Source organism: Micromesistius poutassou (assembly GCF_964030765.1).
Source record: "Micromesistius poutassou genome assembly, chromosome: 9".
Lineage (NCBI taxonomy): Eukaryota > Metazoa > Chordata > Actinopteri > Gadiformes > Gadidae > Micromesistius > Micromesistius poutassou.
The window spans coordinates 4161051-4182806 of NC_140279.1; the positions used below are offsets into that span (position 1 = coordinate 4161051).

General features: G+C 41.6%; 1 protein-coding gene across 1 annotated transcript in view; it reads right to left on the minus strand.

The window, feature by feature from the left end:
• Positions 1–21350, minus strand: part of sgip1a (SH3GL interacting endocytic adaptor 1a) — a 51438-nt gene extending 30088 nt beyond the window's left edge. The window contains exons 1-3 of the mRNA XM_084473531.1: positions 21223–21350; positions 14939–15090; positions 12021–12065 (exon numbers count right to left, since the gene is read on the minus strand). Coding sequence (XP_084329657.1) covers positions 12021–12065; positions 14939–14981 — 88 coding nt within the window. The 5' untranslated portion in view covers positions 14982–15090; positions 21223–21350. The remainder of the gene's footprint in view (positions 1–12020; positions 12066–14938; positions 15091–21222) is intronic.
• Between the last annotated feature and the right edge of the window lie 406 nt (positions 21351–21756).

Consider the following 21756-nt stretch of genomic DNA (forward strand, 5'->3'; position numbering starts at 1 on the left):
GTGGACATGTATATTTCGCTAAGTGGTTAATGTCTTGCCATGGTTTCATTTTAAACGTCATTAAACGGCAGAGTGAGCACACACTCTGGGTATTTAGTCAAGCAAATGCATGTTTCTTGCCAACATGCTACAGTGTGTGTGTGTGTGTGTGTGTGTGTGTGTGTGTGTGTGTGTCATTAACTAAACTAATCTCTTTTTCCATTTCTAACCCTAGTTCATTGTTCATTGTTTAACCCTTCAGAACGGATGGTTCCATCAAAGTATGACTCCAACTAAAATACATTAAGAATCTTTCTATAAACAGGTCTTAATTTAGAAAGAAAAATGCAGGGACATTTTTCTTCTTTAAAAAACCAACAAACCAAAAACAAACCTAAATATACTGCCACAAAATCATGGAGAAAAAAGGTAGGTGAAATACGCAGACTGAGATTCATCAACAAACAAGAGCACATGCTGCGTGTTTCTGACATCCTGGTCAGTCCTACTATATTAACAGTAACCATAAAATTTTCAAGGAGACTATTGAAAGATCTCCCCTCCGACATTTTCTACAGAAAAATTATTACATAAAAGGTAATTAAGCATCCTGTTCAATTGCTTCCTACTTACATAAAGCTTTCATATGGTACAGATGTATCTAAAGGAGTACTACTTTGTACCAGTCATTGTTTACTACTCAGTGTGTACTAGTCAGTGTGTTCTAGTGAGTGTTTGTTTGCGTGCATGCAAGCGTGCATGAAGAAGTAGCCAGTTTGCAGTTTGTCATGTGTGTACTTTATTGGGTTCTCTTCCAAAGTCAAACCCTGGCTGCAAGTGCAAGTATTCAGAATCCCTTAATGACTTTGATACCAGCTTAAAACGATGTAGTACAAGAGTAATGATGTATGAAATACGTGTATTTTACCCCACAGAGAGGAGAGTGCAACATTCAACCAACTCTTTTTCAAGAAATGTGTTTAAACCACACAAAAGGGTCACAACAAATGTGGACTGGCCTGATACTTCAGATGTGACTATGCAAAATACCATTATGTATTTTATATTCCACATTTCAAAACTTTTAGTTGGTGCGTCTTCAAAGGCATTTGTATGCAACTGATATGCAAGCGCATCCACACAATATTTCCATCTGGTCTAGTGTGCGTGCAGGTAACTGTAGCTCCCGCAAGACAACTAATTAATAAATGTTCTCCCATACCCCTAACTCCATTGCTGTAAGAGAATCCCATGCATCATCCTAGTGGACCCCTAACCCTGCATGAATGCCCCTTGATGTTCAGCAAGCATATGGTCTCAGCAATGACCAATCTCCAGAAATACATTTACCATTCTCTTCTCAAGGAATCCTTCATCCGAGTATGCCTTTACACATCACCTGCATAAACAATTTGCACCATGGCTAGACTGCAACAACAATGATCCTACTTTGTTCATGGGAGGATCCTCCTATCCTCCTGTGAACTCCTATCATTGTCTGAAAACGCCAAACACTTGAAAGCTTTATGATGCAGTAGTTGTTTACCAATGGAGAATAATGGAATATATTCGACAAATAACCATAAGCATAAAGCGAGAAACCGGTCAGGCTTCCTGCACAGTGTTTGCTGTGTGCTCCTCCTCCAGGCAAACCGAGATCATCAAGAATGATTTTGCCTAAACTAACATAACCTAATTTCAGATGGAAAGAAAAGAAGTTTACGTGAGGACAGCTGATTCAGCAATATATTTTTATTTCTGAATAAGTGCAGCTTATTTGGCAATTTACATAAAACATGTAAACAGCCAAGTTTAGTCTTCAACAGACGTGTCTGAAACCTTATATAAATGGTTTAATGGCTTTTTTGACAAATGGGACTACTGTAGGCTAGGATTTCTTCCAGTACTATAAAATGTAAATAAATATATATTACATAATCATACATAGAACATAAAAATGTCACGATATTACACACAAAAAAACATGGAATGTTTTAACATATTGAGTGCCAAAAACAGACATCTGAATCCAAAAGCCTACTTTAAAATGGAACAAACTGCAAGAGAGGCACTCAGTTTAGTTCATGGGATGAGGTTCATATGGAAAATGGAGTATGCTGTTGTTTTACTGACGAAACCAGGTCAGCGAGAACAAAAAAATTGTGGTGAGGAAGCAGCAGGCAGAAGTGAAGGAGGAGGAGGGGATGTGAGATGAAGATATGGGAAAACAAGACTTCCATCCATCTGCCCTAGGAAGCGCGCATCTACAGGCAAATGTGAAGCAACAAGAATGCTAGCTAGTTACTTGTTCTTCTCCTTTTATAGATGAGAATGAGAATGAGAGCAATGCGACAGTGATAATCAGCGTTAGGTTTTGCCCGAGCACAAAGCAAAGTTTAGTGGCAAGGGGACACTCTTTAAAGGGATTAATTTTGCATCTCTTGCAAGATCCTCTCACGTCAAAGAAAATGGCAACCTAAATGCAATCTGCAGCGCTTTCCATCCATTCCATTCCATCCGTCCTCCTCTCCTTAGTCTAGTCAACCTACCTCAATTTGACCACAGATATTTGACACCCCTCCCGTGCCAAGCTTACCATACATCTAGATTAGAGGTCAGGATTTGTGGTTAGCAGAGGAATTCACTAGTCTATTAACACCATGGCTCTAGCTTGTTAAAAAGCCTCCTCAACTTCAGCGTCCTTGCCTCAAACGTAACTATGTCTGTACCATGTACCATGTGAGATTCGGGAGGGAAAGGGACAAATCATCATTAATTATTATTAATAGTAATAATAGTAATAATAATTGGTCACAAACATGGAAAGTCAAGAGGGCGTTCAGTAGTATCGTTCAAATGACTGCTAGGGACAATTCTGTCACCCTTAACAGTCATCAAATTCAAATTCAATTCCTGTGAAATACTACAATTGACAACCTGGATTCACAAGACACTATTAGCTGCTAACACACTCGAGAGCCTTATAGCTACTTTCAAATACTAGGAAGAAAAAATGGGCGTACACCTTCTACTTGAATCATCAGAATTATGAACCAACATGTAGAACAACTTAAACCAACATGAATAGATCCGAAATCCTTCTGCCTAACCTAAAAACCTAAAACCCAGGGACAAACTAAATGTCTGTATTCCGGGCTGTTTTAGACAAATCAACTTCAAACAACCACTTGAGCTAAACAGTAAATGTAATACCTAAATAATCACATTTCGGAACGGGAATTTAAACTGGTGGCAAACCACAAGCTAATAGAATACGAATGGATATGAAGACAGAGGCTACCTCAGCGGTTCATAAATATTTAGTATGGACAGACACACAGTTGATCAATCTACAAAGAACTTTACCAAAATAGGGGTATCGATGTAGGTCAAATCCATTTAAAAGGCATTCTGTATAAATTCTCCTTGCACCTTTCAATTGGAGCGGTGGGGAGTTGCATATTTTCATTAGGATACAAATTTCCACGACAGAACAGCCGAATGGATAAAATTATATTTGCTCGAGTCGAATACACCCTTATCTCTTATCAACCATCTCCTCAACGTTTCTTTCTGCACTCTCCCCTTCTCCAGCCATGCTTTAATTTACTCTCTGAGTCAACACAAGCAATCCCTTGCAATTTGGTTCACATTTGAAATAGGACTGCAACTAATGATTATTTCATAGCAAATTGTAATCGTTGCAGCCGTTGTTTGAGAAACAAACCAGCTAAGGCTTTGCCAACGCCCTTTGGTATTGACAAAAAAAAAAAAAGTACAGTAATTCAGAATGATGTGTAGAGGACATCTCAATGAGGATTTCAAATTTTAGTACTTGATTGGTTTCCTGGCGGTGGTGGAAAACCATAAAACAATTGGAAAATGGTATTTATCTAGTGACATTTCCATCATGATTAGCTCAAATAGCAGATGAGTGTAAGGTTAACATTGAGAAGGCTACCCTCTTGATACAGCCTATTAAAGACGATACCCAATAACTAATACAAGGCATGGAAAGCATCATTCATACAACAACATGAAACAATCTATATCACAATCACTAACAAATGGCATGGAAAGCATTAGGCATACAAACCACATAAAACCATCTCTACTCTCCCTGTTGGGAATATCAACCGCTCCTCTTTCCTGTGGATGGACTGTAGTCTACTAATGAAATCCCATCTGCTGTGAGTCACACGCACACCATCAGATGGAGGAACGTCTCCTGTGCCATTTTCTGTTTAAATTACATCCCCTGGCAAAATCCATCGCTCACACACACACAAAATCTAAAATCATTAATACCCACTAACAAATCATAAAGTAAAGTTAAAGGCCGGTGCATCTCCTTTATGTCCCATCACTTCAGTTTGTCTTGTATTGGCATTTATGATTACACATGACGATTTGTTGGGAAGGATAAGAAAGGTTTTGCAACTCAATGGAGCACAAAGTTGGGGAAACCCATGAGTAGGCAATGCAGTCTATGCATGGATTTATTGCATTTATACAGTGCTGTTAAAGACTTCCAAATCACTTTAAATAGTAGGCGTGTGTATGGGTGTGCGTTTATACGTGCATGCATGTGTCTGATTCTGTTAGTTAGCGTAATCATGTAGCCATGTTACATTAGGACCGGTATTGTTACTTCCATCAGAACTGTTGGCTACCGCCTGTGATCAATTCAAGATGGATTACTGACAACTCTAGTCTTTGTCCTCTATGGTTTGGATTAAAAGCTGAGAAGATGGAGTGCATGATCCATTTAACTGCAATTCCAATACAGACACACAAACAATTAATAAACAACTGTAACCATGCCTTCCCAAGTGTGTTTATAGCTGCTTATAAACACACATTTATTTTTCAGTCACGATAGCTGAAGAACTGTGTTTGTACTCCTGCCATGGTAATGCTCTTCAATCAAAGTACTTCCTGTGTTGCAGCATTAATTATGGCTGTAATCACAGCTGCAGCCAAATAACAAATAACACAGTACTAGCTGGTTTTTAACACGTCAATGCCCACCAAAGGAGAACAACAACAATACAAATAGACTAACATATTGGTCAAATAAAAACATATATATTTACATATTCATCTGAATACCGAGTTTTTATTCAAGTGTGAATTAATACCTAACTCACAAAGCATTGCAAGCCAAAGTCAACGATGAGCTAATTAAATTAACATTGCATGTCCATTGAAGACAGACAGTTCATGTCAACGGTATCCACTAGTCAACTATAATGTCAACAGAAGGGCTTATGTAAAGAAAAATGGAAACACACTCTTTATTTGTTCCTGAATGACAGTTTACTGTCCAACTATGTCCCTAAGTGAACTAGGGACACTTAAAAAAACAGATTCTTCTGCCTGTGCAACGTGTGCTTTTTTGCTTTTTAATCACTTTCTTTCCCCCATCCCTTCAAATCCCACCAACCCTAATCGTATCAACCCTAACGACTATCGCTCTGTCAATTCACCCATCCACTGGCCTGTCGAACTACGCTTCCTTCACTAGTGATCTCCCCAGCACGAAAGGACAGGGTGGATGGTGTTGGTGCTGCTGAGGGTAATCTCTTCCTGTAGCCGTGTATCTGCGTCACTGCTCTGTTGCATTATCGGCCGATTGGAATTGACATCTGTTTGCACAGGCCTGGCCAGCTGCCATGCTGCGTGCACACACACAAACCATCAACCTAGAGCGTGTGACAAAGCCACAATCGTCGAAGACAAAAACAAAGGGTCCACCATTTCCTATAATTACAATCATGTAAAGTCTACACATAACAGGCTCAACACACTTCCACTGACTCTTCAAGCCTAGTGGTGGTGGTGGTGGTGGTGGTTCAGTGCTAACATAGAGAGGGCAAACGTGTGTGACTGTGCCAGCGAGGACTGTGTGGCAGAATGCTGGGGCAACATAGAGATGCGTGGTGGAGTGGAGAGCCGACGGGGTGTAGTGGCTCCTGAAAGCTGCCATTTCAACTTGGAGCTGGGCTATGACAGGTGAGGGACGGAGGAGTAAAGTGTGTAAGCTTGAGAGAGTAAAATAAATCATAATTGAAGTGCTTAAGTGGTTGGGAGAGTAAAACAACATATATGTAAAGAACACAGCTGCCGATCAGGATAACTTGGCTTTATTAAATATAAACAAGCACAGGGAAATCAAACAATCCTTCACCCTTCTCTTCAGCGAAGCTCTTGCTCATCATGTCAGCCCACAAGAAGGCGGGAATGATAATGGTGTCGCTTGAGCAAGGAGCAACCCAACGCTCGACACAGGCGCTCCAGCCACTGTCCTTCTGATTCTATTCTTTATTTATTTTCCATTTCCCTCCGGGGCTTTCAACACTGTCAGGTGTATTTTCCGTCCATCTCTCATAGTCCAGACCACCCTCTTCCTCTAGCCAATCCTCCCATCTCTGTCTTTACTCATCGTGTGTGTTTGGCTGGTCCATTAGGCTACACCCAACTCTCTATCCCTATTGGCCATCTCTCGTTTCCCAAATCCCTATTCAATTATTCGCTGTCATTTCTTTTTCGTCAAGCAGCCTCTCTCTCTCACTCGCTCTCATTAATGCTTACTCTAAGAGCTAGCATTAATGTGTCATTCAAGCCAAAGGTCAAATCAGGTTATTCAGAACATAACACCTTACAACGCACATCCAAAGTAGATAGATATGACCAGCCACATCAAGATATGACGAGCCACATCAAAAACTACTAAAGGGCAATCTTCTTCCCCTGGAATACAGATTTCTGCATTTATATTCTCCTGGAACAACACAAGAATATATATATATATATATGTATATCTCACAAAAATCCATCACATGAACTAGTGTGATGTACATATTGAAAAATAAAACAATCAATCATAGATGGGCATGGCAAATGTGTGAACCAACATGACGTCTATGTGCGTGCGTCAATGCATCAAAATGAAATGTCGGTCGTGCTGTGCTGTCTAGTGTGAATAATATGGAGCGTAGAGGTTTGTTATGGGATGTGTATTTGGAAGATTTTCACTTCCTGTTGCTTTCTGGATGGTCTGTCCCCCCTCCGAGTCATCCTTCCAAACATTCAGTCTCTGTTATTGTCAACGACAAAAATATCCAAATATCCATACTACGAAAACGCATCCTAAAGAGCATTCATTTTACACGCACACACACACACACACACACACACACACACACACACACACACACACACACACACACACACACACACACACACACACACACACACACACACACACACACACACACACACACACACACGCTGTGGTTCCTTAACTGCCCGTATTCATAGCAAAGGACTAATGTGTGTTCTTAAAATACTTTTTCGCCAATTTTCAAATGGCTTTGTATCATTACGTGTGTATGCATTAAGTGTATGCAAATCAACAAATTTAATTTCCTCCATGTTGCCTGTCCCCAGATATCCCCGCTAATTCGCCAGCAAAAGCCAGCCGCATAATTTGTTTTGCATCATCCAGCGGATAAAACTAACTCCCAGGGAGATCTGGGAGCAGGGGACATGGAAGAAAGTTAAACATCGTAAATTAGCAAATACTACCCACATTGTAATGTAACAAAGTGGGTTCCAGTAGTCCTTTGTAGTAGTCGTCGCATGTAAAATGTTTCTCCTCTGTCCTCCATCTCTGCCAGACTCAGACCTATAGACTCTAGATCTTGAGGGTCCATATCCCTGGCCGCTGACGACACGTCATTGAATAAAAATAGCCACCTGGGTACCATGATAGTATTAAAGACCTGTGTGCCGGTCTTTGGAGTCCGATTACGGTTGCGCTTAGCAACGTGCGTTGTATGTGTGCACATGTATCTAGGATCATGACAGGGTTGTAGGATCATATCAAAACACTCACTTTATAAAGGCCAGGGCAGAGAAAACGGAATACTGGAAGGTAGCGGTTTAGTTTTCTCAGTATACAAACAAGTCACTTGAGTCACTGCATCCCACTTACTTTTTGGGGAGAATAGTATGAGCCATTTGGAAGAAAGATATCAATGTCTTATTTTAGCTACGGTTTTAATTTATTTTCTGTATTTCTCAGATTCAGTTATTTAATAGGATTTCCCTGGTGCAAACGTTGGGTAAACCATTATTTAGAAAACGACTATCATTTAGAATATCATGACCATGATATTCATAATCCTCTTCTCCGGGATTCTTTCCAAATAATCCTCCTAGAATTGTAATGATTAAAATATGCTTTATACTAATGGACAAAAATAACTCACCAAGCAAAAAAAACAAACCAACAAAAAACAATAATTTATTTGCCAAGAATATAAGTAAATACATTGTTTTGGCTATCATGGCTAATCCCTAACCCAAGGAAGAGGGAGAAAAGCGTTTTGATTGCAGCCAAGATGTAGGTGAAGGGCCTATATATAGGCCTGAATGTCCTCCCTGACCTGTGTCTGGTGGCATTCCAGGAAAACAGTGTCCAATAGCTCATCCTGTCTGGCTCCAGGCAGCAGGCCTACCTGCATGACTGGGGCTGCTGCTGCTGCTCACAGACATCAGGAGTGTAAGTAGGCCACTCACAACCAGTAATGCACGCTATTGGTGCTTCCATGCATTTCGGGGGAACGATAAGGTCAACGTCTCTCAAATGGGGCTACTTTGCAGGATTGCAACAAGGGGTACCAGGAAAATGTCCAATGAATCTGAATCACAATACCACCGTAGTAAAATTCAGTACATCTGAATAATTATGTCAATGTCGGTAAATCTTTCCAATGAATGACATAAGTGAAGCACAAGTCCTTGTAAGTATTCACGCCTCCCATTTAAATACTATCTGCTCATTTCATTGTCTTCCCTCCCCAAAATGTTTCTTGCTTGAAAGAGGGTTCTTGGCTGACAAATTTATTTGAGGTGGTACATTAGTCAAAACAGTATGGGAAACACTGGATTTGGTAAAGAATTTGCCCATTTAAAAAGATTGACCAACAAATGTATAATTCGTATTGCCCTGCTTGAAATACCTTCTTGTAATTCTTAGGTCTAAAGTCCTATGGCCACTGGCATCTGTTAATCTGCCAGCATGATTACCTGGGAGCAAGCTGAGAAAACCACCAGTGTGAATGAAACCACGGGCCCACCGCGACCAGAGCTAAGCACACAGGGGGCCTGTAATTCAAAAGGAAGGGCGCAGGAAATAGTGTGCATACTGTGGCATTACCAGCCTAGGTACTTAAATCCCCCAAATATGCAGGGACAATATAAAAGAACATCATGATACCTTTAGCATAATTTATTGTAGGAACATCCTCTTGAATGCTCACCAACAAACATCAAGATATCTATAGCCTAATTTATTGTAAGGACATCCTCTTAAATGCTCATCAACAAATAGCACCATTATTTTGTCCTCTTCCTGAAATCTAGAAAACGACCGCCAAGGGTATAGCAGGGACAATATGCTAGCCCTACTAAGGGCTAGCATTCTTAATATAGGAGTACTAACGTGGATTAGTGTCCAATTTTAACACCTGAATGTAATCCCGCCTGCATGGAGTGCATGCTAAGCCGGCACGAGCTAGTCTAATGGAGGAGTGGCCGCGGTGCTATTTACAGATTGTTGATTTTTTTCCTCCTGCTACTGTTACCTAACACCTGGCCCATGACACACATGCAACCGGGTGCCGCATCGCATGCTACCGTGAGCGCAGCAAAGAGGAGGAGGCGGCTAACATGAAGAAGACCATGCTCATCACTCTCTCAACGAACACAGCCTTCTGTTATACTGTGTGTGTGCGTGTGTGTGCGCGTGTGTGTAAATATATAAAAGCTTCTCCCCATAGGAAAAATCCCTTGCTAAGCCTGCAAATAGTGTGTCAATATACATGCACAAACCAGATTGTTGTGACAGGGGATTGCTGCACTGCACTGGGCTCTGAACACGATACTTTAACATCAACAGTTTATAAAAGGGAACCATCAAAGTTGGTAATTTTCTAATTTAAGGGAGTGCTTCATTTGTGTGTAGTGAAAAGTGGATTATTGATGTTTATGCTCCTATTCTGACCAATGGAGAATGCAAATTTGACGTCAAATCGTCCAACTTTTCAGTGAATATTTGCAGAAGGCGATGTTGCAGGCCGTGTTGTTTACATAACAGCAGTACTTTCTTATATTTGAATATAGACAAGCTGGAGTTGATCAATTAGTACAGCTCCATTATCAGGGTCAAAATAATAAGGCCAAGAAAGGCTCCAAGGTTTTTGGATCATTGTTAATAGTTTGTGCATGTGCATTACTCAATGAAAAGAAGGGTGCCATATTACCTTTCCTACATCTTCACCAGCTACAGTGTGTATACTTGAACTTGTTCCACATAGGTAAAGAAAAGGGATGCAGATTGTTGTCTTTTGTATCGAAAGGTGCTTTACAGTACAATTAGCCTATTTGAGACTGTCTGAGCTAAATAAACAAGGAATCCATCTGCCAGCTCGGCAGTCATTATCCACATTACCAATAATTGTTTGAAATTAGGAGATTTGCCCTGAAAAGGAATAATGTTGCGATATAAAACCGGGATGCAAAAATAATGTTTGGGATATTTGATTTTGTTAATACTGGACAGTCATAAATCTCTAATAGAAAGTTCCAATATAGATAATCTCATTAATGGCTAGACGCCAAGCCTTCACCTGATCAATGGAGACGGTGCTCACCTTCAGTAAGCATCATCGCTCCTAACTATACTCTGGTCTGGTGTTAAGGATCCAAGAGACAACACATAGGGGGCAAAAGGAAAGTTCCTCCTGGACTAAAGTAAACAAGACAGGCCTCAGAGCATGAACGACACAATGCATACACAAGTGCAAATATTGGTGGAAATAACAGCAAACAAACCATGAGATGGCCTGGAAGAAAACCTCACTCTTAATTAGGACATGATAGCACAAACACTCTTTATCGATAAGTATTTGACATTTTGAAAAGCAGGTAGTTAAAAGGGAACCATTTTATAGAATCTAGACTGCAACAGACTACAACATGGAGAACAAGAACTGTACATCCCCCTCTTTAACAAAAAGGTGAAGAAGCATCGCTAGTAAAAAAAAAAGTATGGTTAACGCATGTAAAAGGCTACTATGGGACTATTGCTACTTTAGGACTTCTATGCACATTGCTATTAAATATAACATTATTTACAATGTGGTGGTTGATGAAAAATTAAAGAGTGTATACTGAAATGTAACTGAATCGAATGGATGGATAAATCAATGAATTCATTAATTCATGTATTAAAAATAGAGCTTGCTGGAGGCCAGCTGCATAGATAGAGAGTCATCCTTAAATCCCTGGTGTAGCCGTGATGATGTCATGAAATTAAAGGGACATGATACTAAAACTGTCCGTTTCATTCCCTCCAGATGTCTAACACGAATGCCATTGGCTCTGGAAAAGGTGTGTGAAAAAAACATTGATCCCCAGACGTGGTTCCCATACATCTTCTGACAAGCAGCCTCGTAGCCTGAGTAGATGCAAGACGGGTAATGCACTGTGTGTGCTTCAAGCGTGTGGCTGTGTGTCGCGGTGGGTAAGGGTGCACACACAAACACACAATACAACACAAAGACAATTTATACAAGTAAGTACAGCCTGCAAGCTGGGCACATAAGCCCCCGCTGCACAATAAATCCTAATCCTTTACGTTGACGGGAAGAAGAAGTCCATAATACACACTACCAGACAAACACAGACGTGCGTATGTGCTTGCATTAGCCCAGCCATTGTGCTGCCATGGCAAGAGACACACAGTGGTGCCCTTCCCTTTAGAATGACATGCAAGTCCCCAGTATGCATGGTCTCAAAATAGCACCGTAGCATATGCCATTTGGAGGTACAAAACACACACACACACACACACACACACATATAGACACACATTACCGGCAGTGGAAGCACCTTTGGACAATGGCATTGAGGAGTATGTTGGATCAAGACAGAAAGGACATTTAAGAGCAAAAAAGGTAGTGCTTTCTTACCTTCCATCATGGTTGCAGATTTGCATTCCTCTATTTCCAAGGATCCTGGAACGAAATTAAGATGTTCAGGATGGGAGGGGGGGGGGGGGGTCCGGGTGGTGGAAGGGGGCACAGCAGAGGAGTGTCCCTGGTTACTAGATGAACGGCACAATAAATACAGCAATAGAACCACACCAGCAGCTAGCCGTGTGTGTGTGGTTGAATTAATGCGTGTGTGCGCGTGGCTAACGCCCTGGCTAACAGCGAGCCTCCTACACCCCCAGACGTTGGCTGTCAGATGGCCGGCAAAGAGAGACACACACACAGAGGGAGAAGGAGAGAGAGAGAGAGAGAGAGAGAGAGAGAGAGAGAGAGAGAGAGAGAGAGAGAGAGAGAGAGAGACAGAGAGAGACAGAGAGAGACAGAGAGAGAGAGGTGGGGGTGGGTGCAGGCTGGGCTAGCTGCTGATCAGAGCTTAAGCCATGGATGCTGCTACTGCTCGTCAACCTCCAGCCCCAGGATGCTGAGAAATGTGTGTGTGTGTGTGTGTGTGTGTGTGTGTGTGTGTGTGTGTGTGTGTGTGTGTGTGTGTGCGCGTTTGTGAGGGGATGAAAAAAAAAATGTTTCGCAGGAAAAAGGGGAGGGGCAGTGAGGGAGAGAGGAGGGGGAGGTGTATGTGTATATACGCGTGTGTGGAGGGGAGCGAGAATGTGGGTAGGGTTTGCTGAGGTCACAGCTGGCCTCAGCCAATGCCTGGAGTTGAGTGGAGTCACATGACGTGCAGCCTTAATCTCCTGACACTATGGCCCAGGAGAACGGTTGACTGATAATCTCTCTCTCCCCCCCTTGCTCTAACATGTGCAGAAATTGCACACACGTCACATGAAACCAAATTCACATTTATAGATTCACGCAGTTAGTAATGGCATAGCACAGTCGTTTGCTTGCATGTGTATATTAACACACTCAGTGCATGCCTGTGTGTGTAGCAGGCTTGACATTTCTAATGTGCAGGTGAGAAGGAATTGGAAGACGGAGAGCACAGTTGAATAAGAACAGCAGAACATGTCTAGAACTCTGTCTGGACTAGAGCTGGTCAAATTACTTTTTAGCTTGGGGATAGCTTGTGGTTTTGTCATAGCAATATCCATCTATTACATACACCACAATGAGGGAATCCCATCAGTAGTAATATGGATGACAACCAAGCAAAATCTTTACGGATCATTAACCAAAGCCAAGGTGGTGTGTAGTCTCACAGAGAACTGTGGACATAACATGAGCAACATATAGAATGGTTGTATATTGCTGTATTGTCATTGTAACTGCCATTTCCCCCCCTCCTCTCCTCCCACATCCCAGTAGCCCCTGCTGATCAGTGTGACGTCATGGCAACGCATGACTACGCTGTTCAAGAAGGAGCTAGCAGTAAGGGAGGTGTGTGTGTGCGTGTGAGTGTGTGTGTGTGTGTGTGTGACATTCATTTTGCGAATTAATCATTTTCTTTTGTGTTATAATTAGCATCTACATTTGCTGTGTTGGGACAGCATTCACCTTAAAAAATGTGTAAGGAGACTAAATAATGAAACAGCTATAGACCCGACCCCTCAGGTCTTGGGTGCAGACGGTCTGAGAGCATGAGTCACACATCTGACACGAGCCAGCTGGATGGCCATGCTCACCTCTCCGTCCAAGTCTCTCTCTCCATTTATCACTCTCTCTCTCACTGTCTGCCCAAGTCTCTCTCCCTCTCTCACTGTCTTCCCAAGTCTCTCTCCCTCTCTCTCTCTCTCTCTCTCTCTCTCTGTCTGTCTACCCAAGTCTCTCTCCCTCTCTCTACCCAAGTCTCTCTCCCTCTCTACCCAAGTCTCTCTCTCCGTCTGTCTACCCAAGTCTCTCGGTGTATCTCAAAATCTCTCTGAAGCCTCTGTGACTGTACATCTTTCCGTTTATTCTTTGACGTCACTTTAGCCCCATTTGTTGGCCTATCCCCCCCCCACACCTCTTTTTTTGGACTCCATGTGTCTGAATCTGACACCACCCCTCCTCCCCCCTTATTAGCCGGCAGATGCTCCCTAGTCTGATTAACCATGTGCACAAAAGCACGCATGTGCACATACACAGACACACACACAAATGCACATTTACAGCCCATCTGCCAAACACCTCTTTATTTACTCACGCTTGGGTCAGTCAAGCAACACCCCCTCCCTCTCATGTACTGTATGTGCTTATATAATTAGGTTCATGTCAGTGGTTCAGTGTTTGGCTTCTACGCTACTGCCTTCTAGTGGTAGGAAAAGCCTACTACAACACCTGAGGAATATAGTATAGATATTTCATGTTGTCTTCGACACCACATCCATAAATTATAAATCTAAAGGTGGACATAAAAGGTGAAAGAAGTATCTACTTGGTAACATAGAATTTAATAAGGCTCAGAGCATCACTCACTAGCGTCACATCATTCCATAGTTCATGTGCTTTGGTCTAAAAGCAAAGTATTAGGGGTGTAACAAAAACCGATTTGAATCGGAAAATTGATTTTGATTTAAAAGATGCAAATCTTCTGAATCTAACTGAATCGAATCGTTCCATTTTAAAAATGTATCGTTCCTGAATCATATCATACCCCATGTATCGAGATACGCATCGAATCGTCTTTTATTGGAGAGATGCACACCCCTACAAAGTATGCTTATTATCTTAATGCAATTTGCCATGAAGCTAGACAGATATTAAATTGACCGTGTGATCACATGTGTGAGTGCACAAAGCATGATTAGGTTTGAAGGGTAAACAGAAAACAATAGCATAAAGATGTCACGCATCAGGATAGAATAACCATTTTGTTGAGATGACAAATAATAATAATAACAAACTAGCATTCTAGTAGCAATACAAAGTCATGGTGAACCCAAGGAGGACAGCGGTCCTACCTGCGATGATGCGAAACCAGCCAGTGCACAGCTCCTCAGCCATTTACTGGTCTCTCCATGGACCCCCCATTCACCCCAGCACCAAGCGAGAGGAGCAGGCGGAGGTGGTGGTGGAGGAATCGTCTGAGGAGATTGGAGACAGAGGGCCTGTTCTGGGGAAAAAAAGAAGAGGAGTAGAGTGATGAACTGGGATTAAGAGATAGGGCTGGAAATGACCGTTGCTGTATAGAGGACATGCACGTAAGTAATCTGCACGCAGAGCCAGTGGAGAATTGAAATGTGGCACAGTGAGAGGAGAACAGAGCAGTCAAGGTGATGATGTCCCAATTTTGAGTGCACTTGGCGATGCGCAGAGCTGACGGAAACACATGCGCAGACACACATATACACTGCCGACATTTAAAGTAGGTCCAAGAACAGAGGAGATTTATTAGAAACTTTGAATATTTAGGAGTAGAAATAAAAGCACAGTTTGTTTGTAGATACTTTTGTTTATCATGATATACTGTAGTTGCCATACTAATCATCAATTATCAATATACACGCTTAAGGCAGACTTTAGGAGGTACACAAATGTTTGTTTTCTTTTTGGTCTTTTTAAGCAAGAGGAACTATGTAGTTTTGCCGCCATCTGCTGGTTTCTTTCAATCATGCACATTTTCCCCCTCCATCTTGCCCAACCATATTAATGTTATTCCCAAAACCCTTAGCCCCTCTGCATTAATTTATCTGGGCTGTGCCCATATTCACTGTAAACGAAAAGAACCAACCCCAAAGGTTAGCCTTGAGCGTCCCTGGAAGTCAGAGTTGGGATCTGCAGGAGTTTAATAAAGATAATTAAATTTACATTCACTATTGTTCACGTACACACACACACACACACACACACACACACACACACACACACACACACACACACACACACACACACACACACACACACACACACACACACACACACACACACACACACAAACTTGCCAATGCTTTAATTTCTCAAAAGTGCCCCCCAAGGGCCTGTCTGCCTGTCACTCATGTAGAGTGGCACCAAAAGTAAAACTAGGCCTTCACATTACATGGTCTATTGCGTCTCAGGCTCAGTCAATGCTCTATCCAATACCTGACCTATTTTTTTTCTACTCTTTTCAACTTTTCACCTGAGGGGGGCAGTCTTGCTCTTAGTTTATTCCAAGTTTACTATGATGTCGTCTTGATCATTCCCACAAACTCACAAAATAAACTTTAGGGTACAGAGTTTGCCACTGACAGCCCCAAGATTTCGGTTTGATTGGTTCTGTTGTAAAATTGAAATGAGCTGCTATCATCAGCCATTGCAAGCTATAAATTAATGGATCATTAATCCGACAATGCCAAATGTAGGTTTAGCAGGCAAAGCAAACGGTGTGCCGCAAGTCAATGACCTGTTTGATCATTGGATAAGGCTGAGAGACGCCACTCTGGGCCCCATGACGACGCCTCGCCCGTCAACGTTATCCACTTATGTCCTCACATTTCTCCTTTGTCCTCACATTTCTCCTGGCTGGACGCAGTGTGGTGTTTCCCTGCTACACCAGTACACATCAGCACAATGAAGAAGAACATAATGGAAATGATGGAGGAGAACTAAGAAGGGGTATTTTTTTTAAGCATGTTTTTAAGCATGTGGGAAATGACAGAGACAAATGGTTCTCACTTCTCAGCATTCGCAGAGCACACAGCGACTGTTATGTCTGTTTGGCGTTAAGGTCTTGCTAACCAATCCAACACAGGCTTGCATGAGTATGTCCATGTAGCCTATTTATTTCATTCAGCATTGCTCAATTCTAAGATTTCCCCATCAACTGACTTGACCGATAAGCAGACAGGCAGGCAGCCAAGCCAGGGCCATCGTCCCCCTCCCCACCTGCCTGGATGAGATGATGGGAAGCAACACACACACACACACACTCCCGCCCACACAGCAATTAGGCCATCAGGCCAGAGTCAAACCAAAACATTTGAGTCAGTGGGGAAAGGCATGCGGGGCGATAAGGCAAGAGACTGTGGCAGCCAACACCCGGCGAGTGCCTACGTGCCCACTGGCCATGCACAACACACCCCCAGCTCTCCACATTGTCATGCTGACACAGAGAACTGTCATCAGCCGAGGTAATAGCCAAGGCAATGTGATGCTTTGCTTATAAAAACAAAGAAGGAAACTCAAAAAGCAAGGGCCATATGGGTTTGTAATGTTTTGGGTGTAATTAGCACCCATTTCCAAGTGTGAGTAATTGTTTAGTTTATTCTTAGAATGTTTTGTCTAAAGGATCGGCCATCATTTTTCCCTGACATTCAGACTTCAGACTTTATTGTGGTAAAAAAAAACATATTGTGTCCCCTTACCTAAAAGTTGCAGTGATTTCTGCAAGTTGTGTGAAATGGTGGAAACAGGTGAAAATTGTGATTTAATTTATATATTATGAATGTGAGTTTGTGTGGGGAATTGTGATGTTTGGTCAAACTCGAGGTATGACTAGTTACCTTATCCAGGAATGTTGCGGTGATTGGAAAAATATGGAAGCTCCCATAATTTAGCAAGGATTGGTCGATTTCGTGGGATTTGAGGCAATCGCTAAATGTTTCAAATTGGGCCAGAATAGCTCTTAAGGCAACTGGTTGGCTGACCATGCTGGTTATGTAGATGGTTGAATGGTTGTTACAATGTATTCAATAAATACATTATAAATAAAAAGCTGAGAATAGCGAATCTCAGCTTTTTATTATAATTTTTTGTACACAGGCATATTTCAGCTCAGCCTTACTATCACAGGCTAATGATATCAGCAGTCAACCCTTGTTGTTGTTTTTCACTATAGTTTGTGTACTACAGTAGTGCGTTATAAAAAAAAGACACAAAGTGCCCCTGATTTACCGTAACCTTGTCATCCCCATCATAAGTAACTCTGGTGACTTATTGCAGCTTCGGGCCCCCCTGCGGCCGCCCCCATCCATCCCAACCCCCTGGCCCGACCCCTGCCTAGGGACTCAGGGTGGATGGAAAGAGATGAGCTCACCCACACTAAACCGGCGCTGCTACGGTCTGTGGTCTCCCTGATGAGCTCGCTGATACCACGCCGGTCCAGTGTGTGTCTCCAACGGCAATTACCAATTTCCACGTGGGGCCCCCCTGCCCAAATAAATACACAGCACAGCTCCACTTTACAATCAGTTCCCATCTATAAACACTGGAGCCCTGGCTGGCAGTCTGGGACTGAAGACAAGCCTCAGGCACGGCTTCAAAGAACACTTTTTCCTAGAAATACTGAATAGCTCAGAGAGAAAGAAAACATGAAGGTTCTCAGACTATGGTCGTTTTCAGTGTCAAGAGAAACAGATAAAGGAATAGCACAATACGTCTTGATTGTTATACAAGACTCAATTCATTTTAATTGTGCTGCAAATCATTTGTCTTTTAGTTTGTGGACAAAAATGATAATTAATCCCATGCTGATGATAGTTTGTGTTAGCCAAACAAATATGTTTTATTCCCCTATTCCCGAATGGCTGCTGGCTCCAGTTTAGTTGGACACCCACCAGAGTGATGCTATTGTAGGTTATGAGTGTGGCGACTGAGCTGCCAACGATGGGCTAGGCCTCTCGAGTGACGCATTACATCCTGGCCAATAAAACATGATTAGATCAAAATAGACGTGTGAACCATTTAATTGTAGTCTTTCTGGTTTGTGGTTTGTGGTTGTGTGTTTGATTCTGTATGGAGCCTGAACATGGAAACTAGGACTCTATGACCAGAGACTATGTGAAGATTGTCCCTTTTCTAGCTGTTGATAGGTAATAGAGCAAGTTTTATTTAAATTACTTAATTCACTGCAACGCAACTTAACCACTGAATCAAACCTTAACACATACCATTTGCTATGTTATTGCTACACCTTACATGTGGTAGTGTAATAGGAAACACTTGTAATCTGTACCAGCATAATCTAGTTCCATCTAAAGTTATTCAGCTAATAGAGTAAATGTCGATAGACCAGTCTAAATAAACCCTTTAAAGCCACTATGAGTCTACCCCTCACATGCTGCTCTTCTGTCCTACAACGTGCAGGGCTGGTAAGATCTTTCCAGTGAGGGCATTTTGTTTGTATCTGGGCCATTAAATACCAATGCTGAGGTGCACAGAAAGATGCCCCACAGAGGGCTTATTATTGGCATGTCCTAAATGTAGATATAACACACACACCACGGCCCAAGTGAAAACTAGATAGGATTGCGAGGAAAGACAGCACACATGCATGGATTCTCTCTCTCTCGCTCTCTCACTCAAACAAGTCTGTACAGGTCTGAGTCATACAACTATCCCATGAACCTTTCCAAAGCAAACCATATAGGGAAAATAACAGGGGGTGTGATTAGGTTTGACATGCTATGAAATGCTCGGTCATAAGAATGCTTGAATGAATCTGTAATCATGAAATAACGAATGTAATACTTGTTAACAGCAGGTTCTCCGTTCTCCTTGGATGAACATGATATAGGCCTTTTAATCAAAACCTGTTGTATGATTTCACATAGGCAGTTCCCTGAAGCAACAAGGATTTATTGAAGCAATCAAGGCTTTTTTAAAGGCAACATCTTGACAAAGGAAACAGATTGATTCCAGGAACTTTCCCAGGCTCAATTCCCTGGCCAAGCAAGACCGGAACTGAAACTCGTTGCTCGACATGATCACACTACACAAGCTTTTCTCTGAGAAAAAAAAACACCACTCCTGTGTGCACATCTTCTCACATACTGCAACGTGCAACTAGCCACTCGAAGGATTGTATCCATGTTATCCAACCTTATTAAGCGGCTGCTAAATCAGACATCAGATGCAAGTCACACGTAAGTCACAGAAAATGCAACTAGTCTGTAAAAGTTACAACACAATTAACATTTTTATAGCTACACAACTGAAGTTAACCAATACATATTAAGATATGATGTACTTAAAGTGGAAATCTCAAAGACTTCCATGTAAATAAATGTCTGTTAAGTCACTATCTATCTCCAAATGAGGTTACACAATGGTGATTGAGTCTATTTCCCATTGATTATAGCCCTTGCATTTGAAGTAATATGTAATAATATGCATGCAGAGGCCAATGTCTTATGTCCTCAGTAATGAGGCACATGGACACCCTCAAAACAACATCTCTGGGTAAGAGAAGCCATGTCTACTATACAGGGGCCGACCCACGTGTCTGACAACACTGTACCAGTTAACCAATAACATTGATCCATCTCTAATGAAAACACCAAACTTTATTGATTACCATATTTCCATTCAGCACCAATGCCAGGACTCTTGCGTAATGCTCCCAGGCAATAATTAATCAAATGTCAGACCTCCTGGAAAACGTTGGCACAGAGTGGGATTCAAGACAAACACTCTATTGCAACAGTACTCAAAATATATCGACTTTAGTAGAACCACAACAACAAATTACAGACAGTAACCACTTTTTTTTTAAAAAGTAGTAAGAAAGCTTTGTTTTCTTGAGCAGGACTCTTGCAAATATGAATGAATAAAATAGATGTACTTTACCTAATGTTGAGTAATTCAGTTGTGAATAACCTATTGAATTTGTGAAAACTAAACTGGTCTATAACTGCTAGAGGCAATGAAACAACATTTAATGTAAAAACGTATAGGCTATATAAACTGACCATTCAGAATAGGTAATAGTATATTAATACAATTCAACCCTAATGACTGACGACAACAATTCAAGTTCACTGCAATCATGTGGCCTCGATTCTTGACAAGCTGCAACTTGATCTTTATTACGCAGCAAGTTATGCATGTCCCAAGAGCATTACGTGAATATTCAATGTATAAATACAATTCACTTCAATATTTAGACTTCACCGAAGGTCTAAATTAAATTATTTTAAATTTGAATCATCATTAATGGCCCACGTTCATAAGCACGTGCCCAAAAAAAAAACATGCACACGTTTGCTCATGTTGACATTCACGTGTGAATGTTTAAGGTCCAACAAAAATAAGCGACTTAATGACTTCAGCGATTATTCATAGAGCTGAATGAGAAACCCTCTATGACCTTGTTCATCATTCATCCCACGAAACTAAGCAAGGAGGTCGTTCCTCTCAACTACCTGACCACTTGACACCCCCTCCAGATTGCGTAACGTTAACAAGGAAGTCTAGCGTGTACTTGATTGTTTGCAAAATTACAAAAGTTGAAAATAAATGGTGACAATTGAGTAGCGTACTACTGTACCTTATCGGTGTGTGTTTGTGTCCTTCTCTACGGCGAGGGGACCGTATTTACATATTTGTTAGACGGTAAACAGTTGGTATTCATCGCTACTTGTGTTTTGGTTGGTATGCAAGCCACGCTCGCTTTGGTGGCTGCGCGCGCCACAGGAGTGGGTGGAGGTAAAGAGACGAGCTGGGAGCTGGAATACAATTTGAGTCAATATTAAATATATTTATAAATAAATGAGGCAATAATATATACGTTTTTGTTTGTTTTTAAAGGATGTTATTAAAATAATTGCTGTTATTTATATCAAGGGACTTGTATTTCATCATGCCACATTTCGATTTTTCAGGGAACTTTTATTTCATCATCCCACATTTATTTATTTAATGCCACATTTATTTCATAGCGCCACATTCATTTATTTAATGCCACAGTTATTTCATGCCACAATTCCATCTGTTATATTCAAATGTGGGGGGTGGCTATCTCAGATCAACCAGCAGCACTGAATCACTGAATATACATCAACCCTGAATATACGAGAGGCTG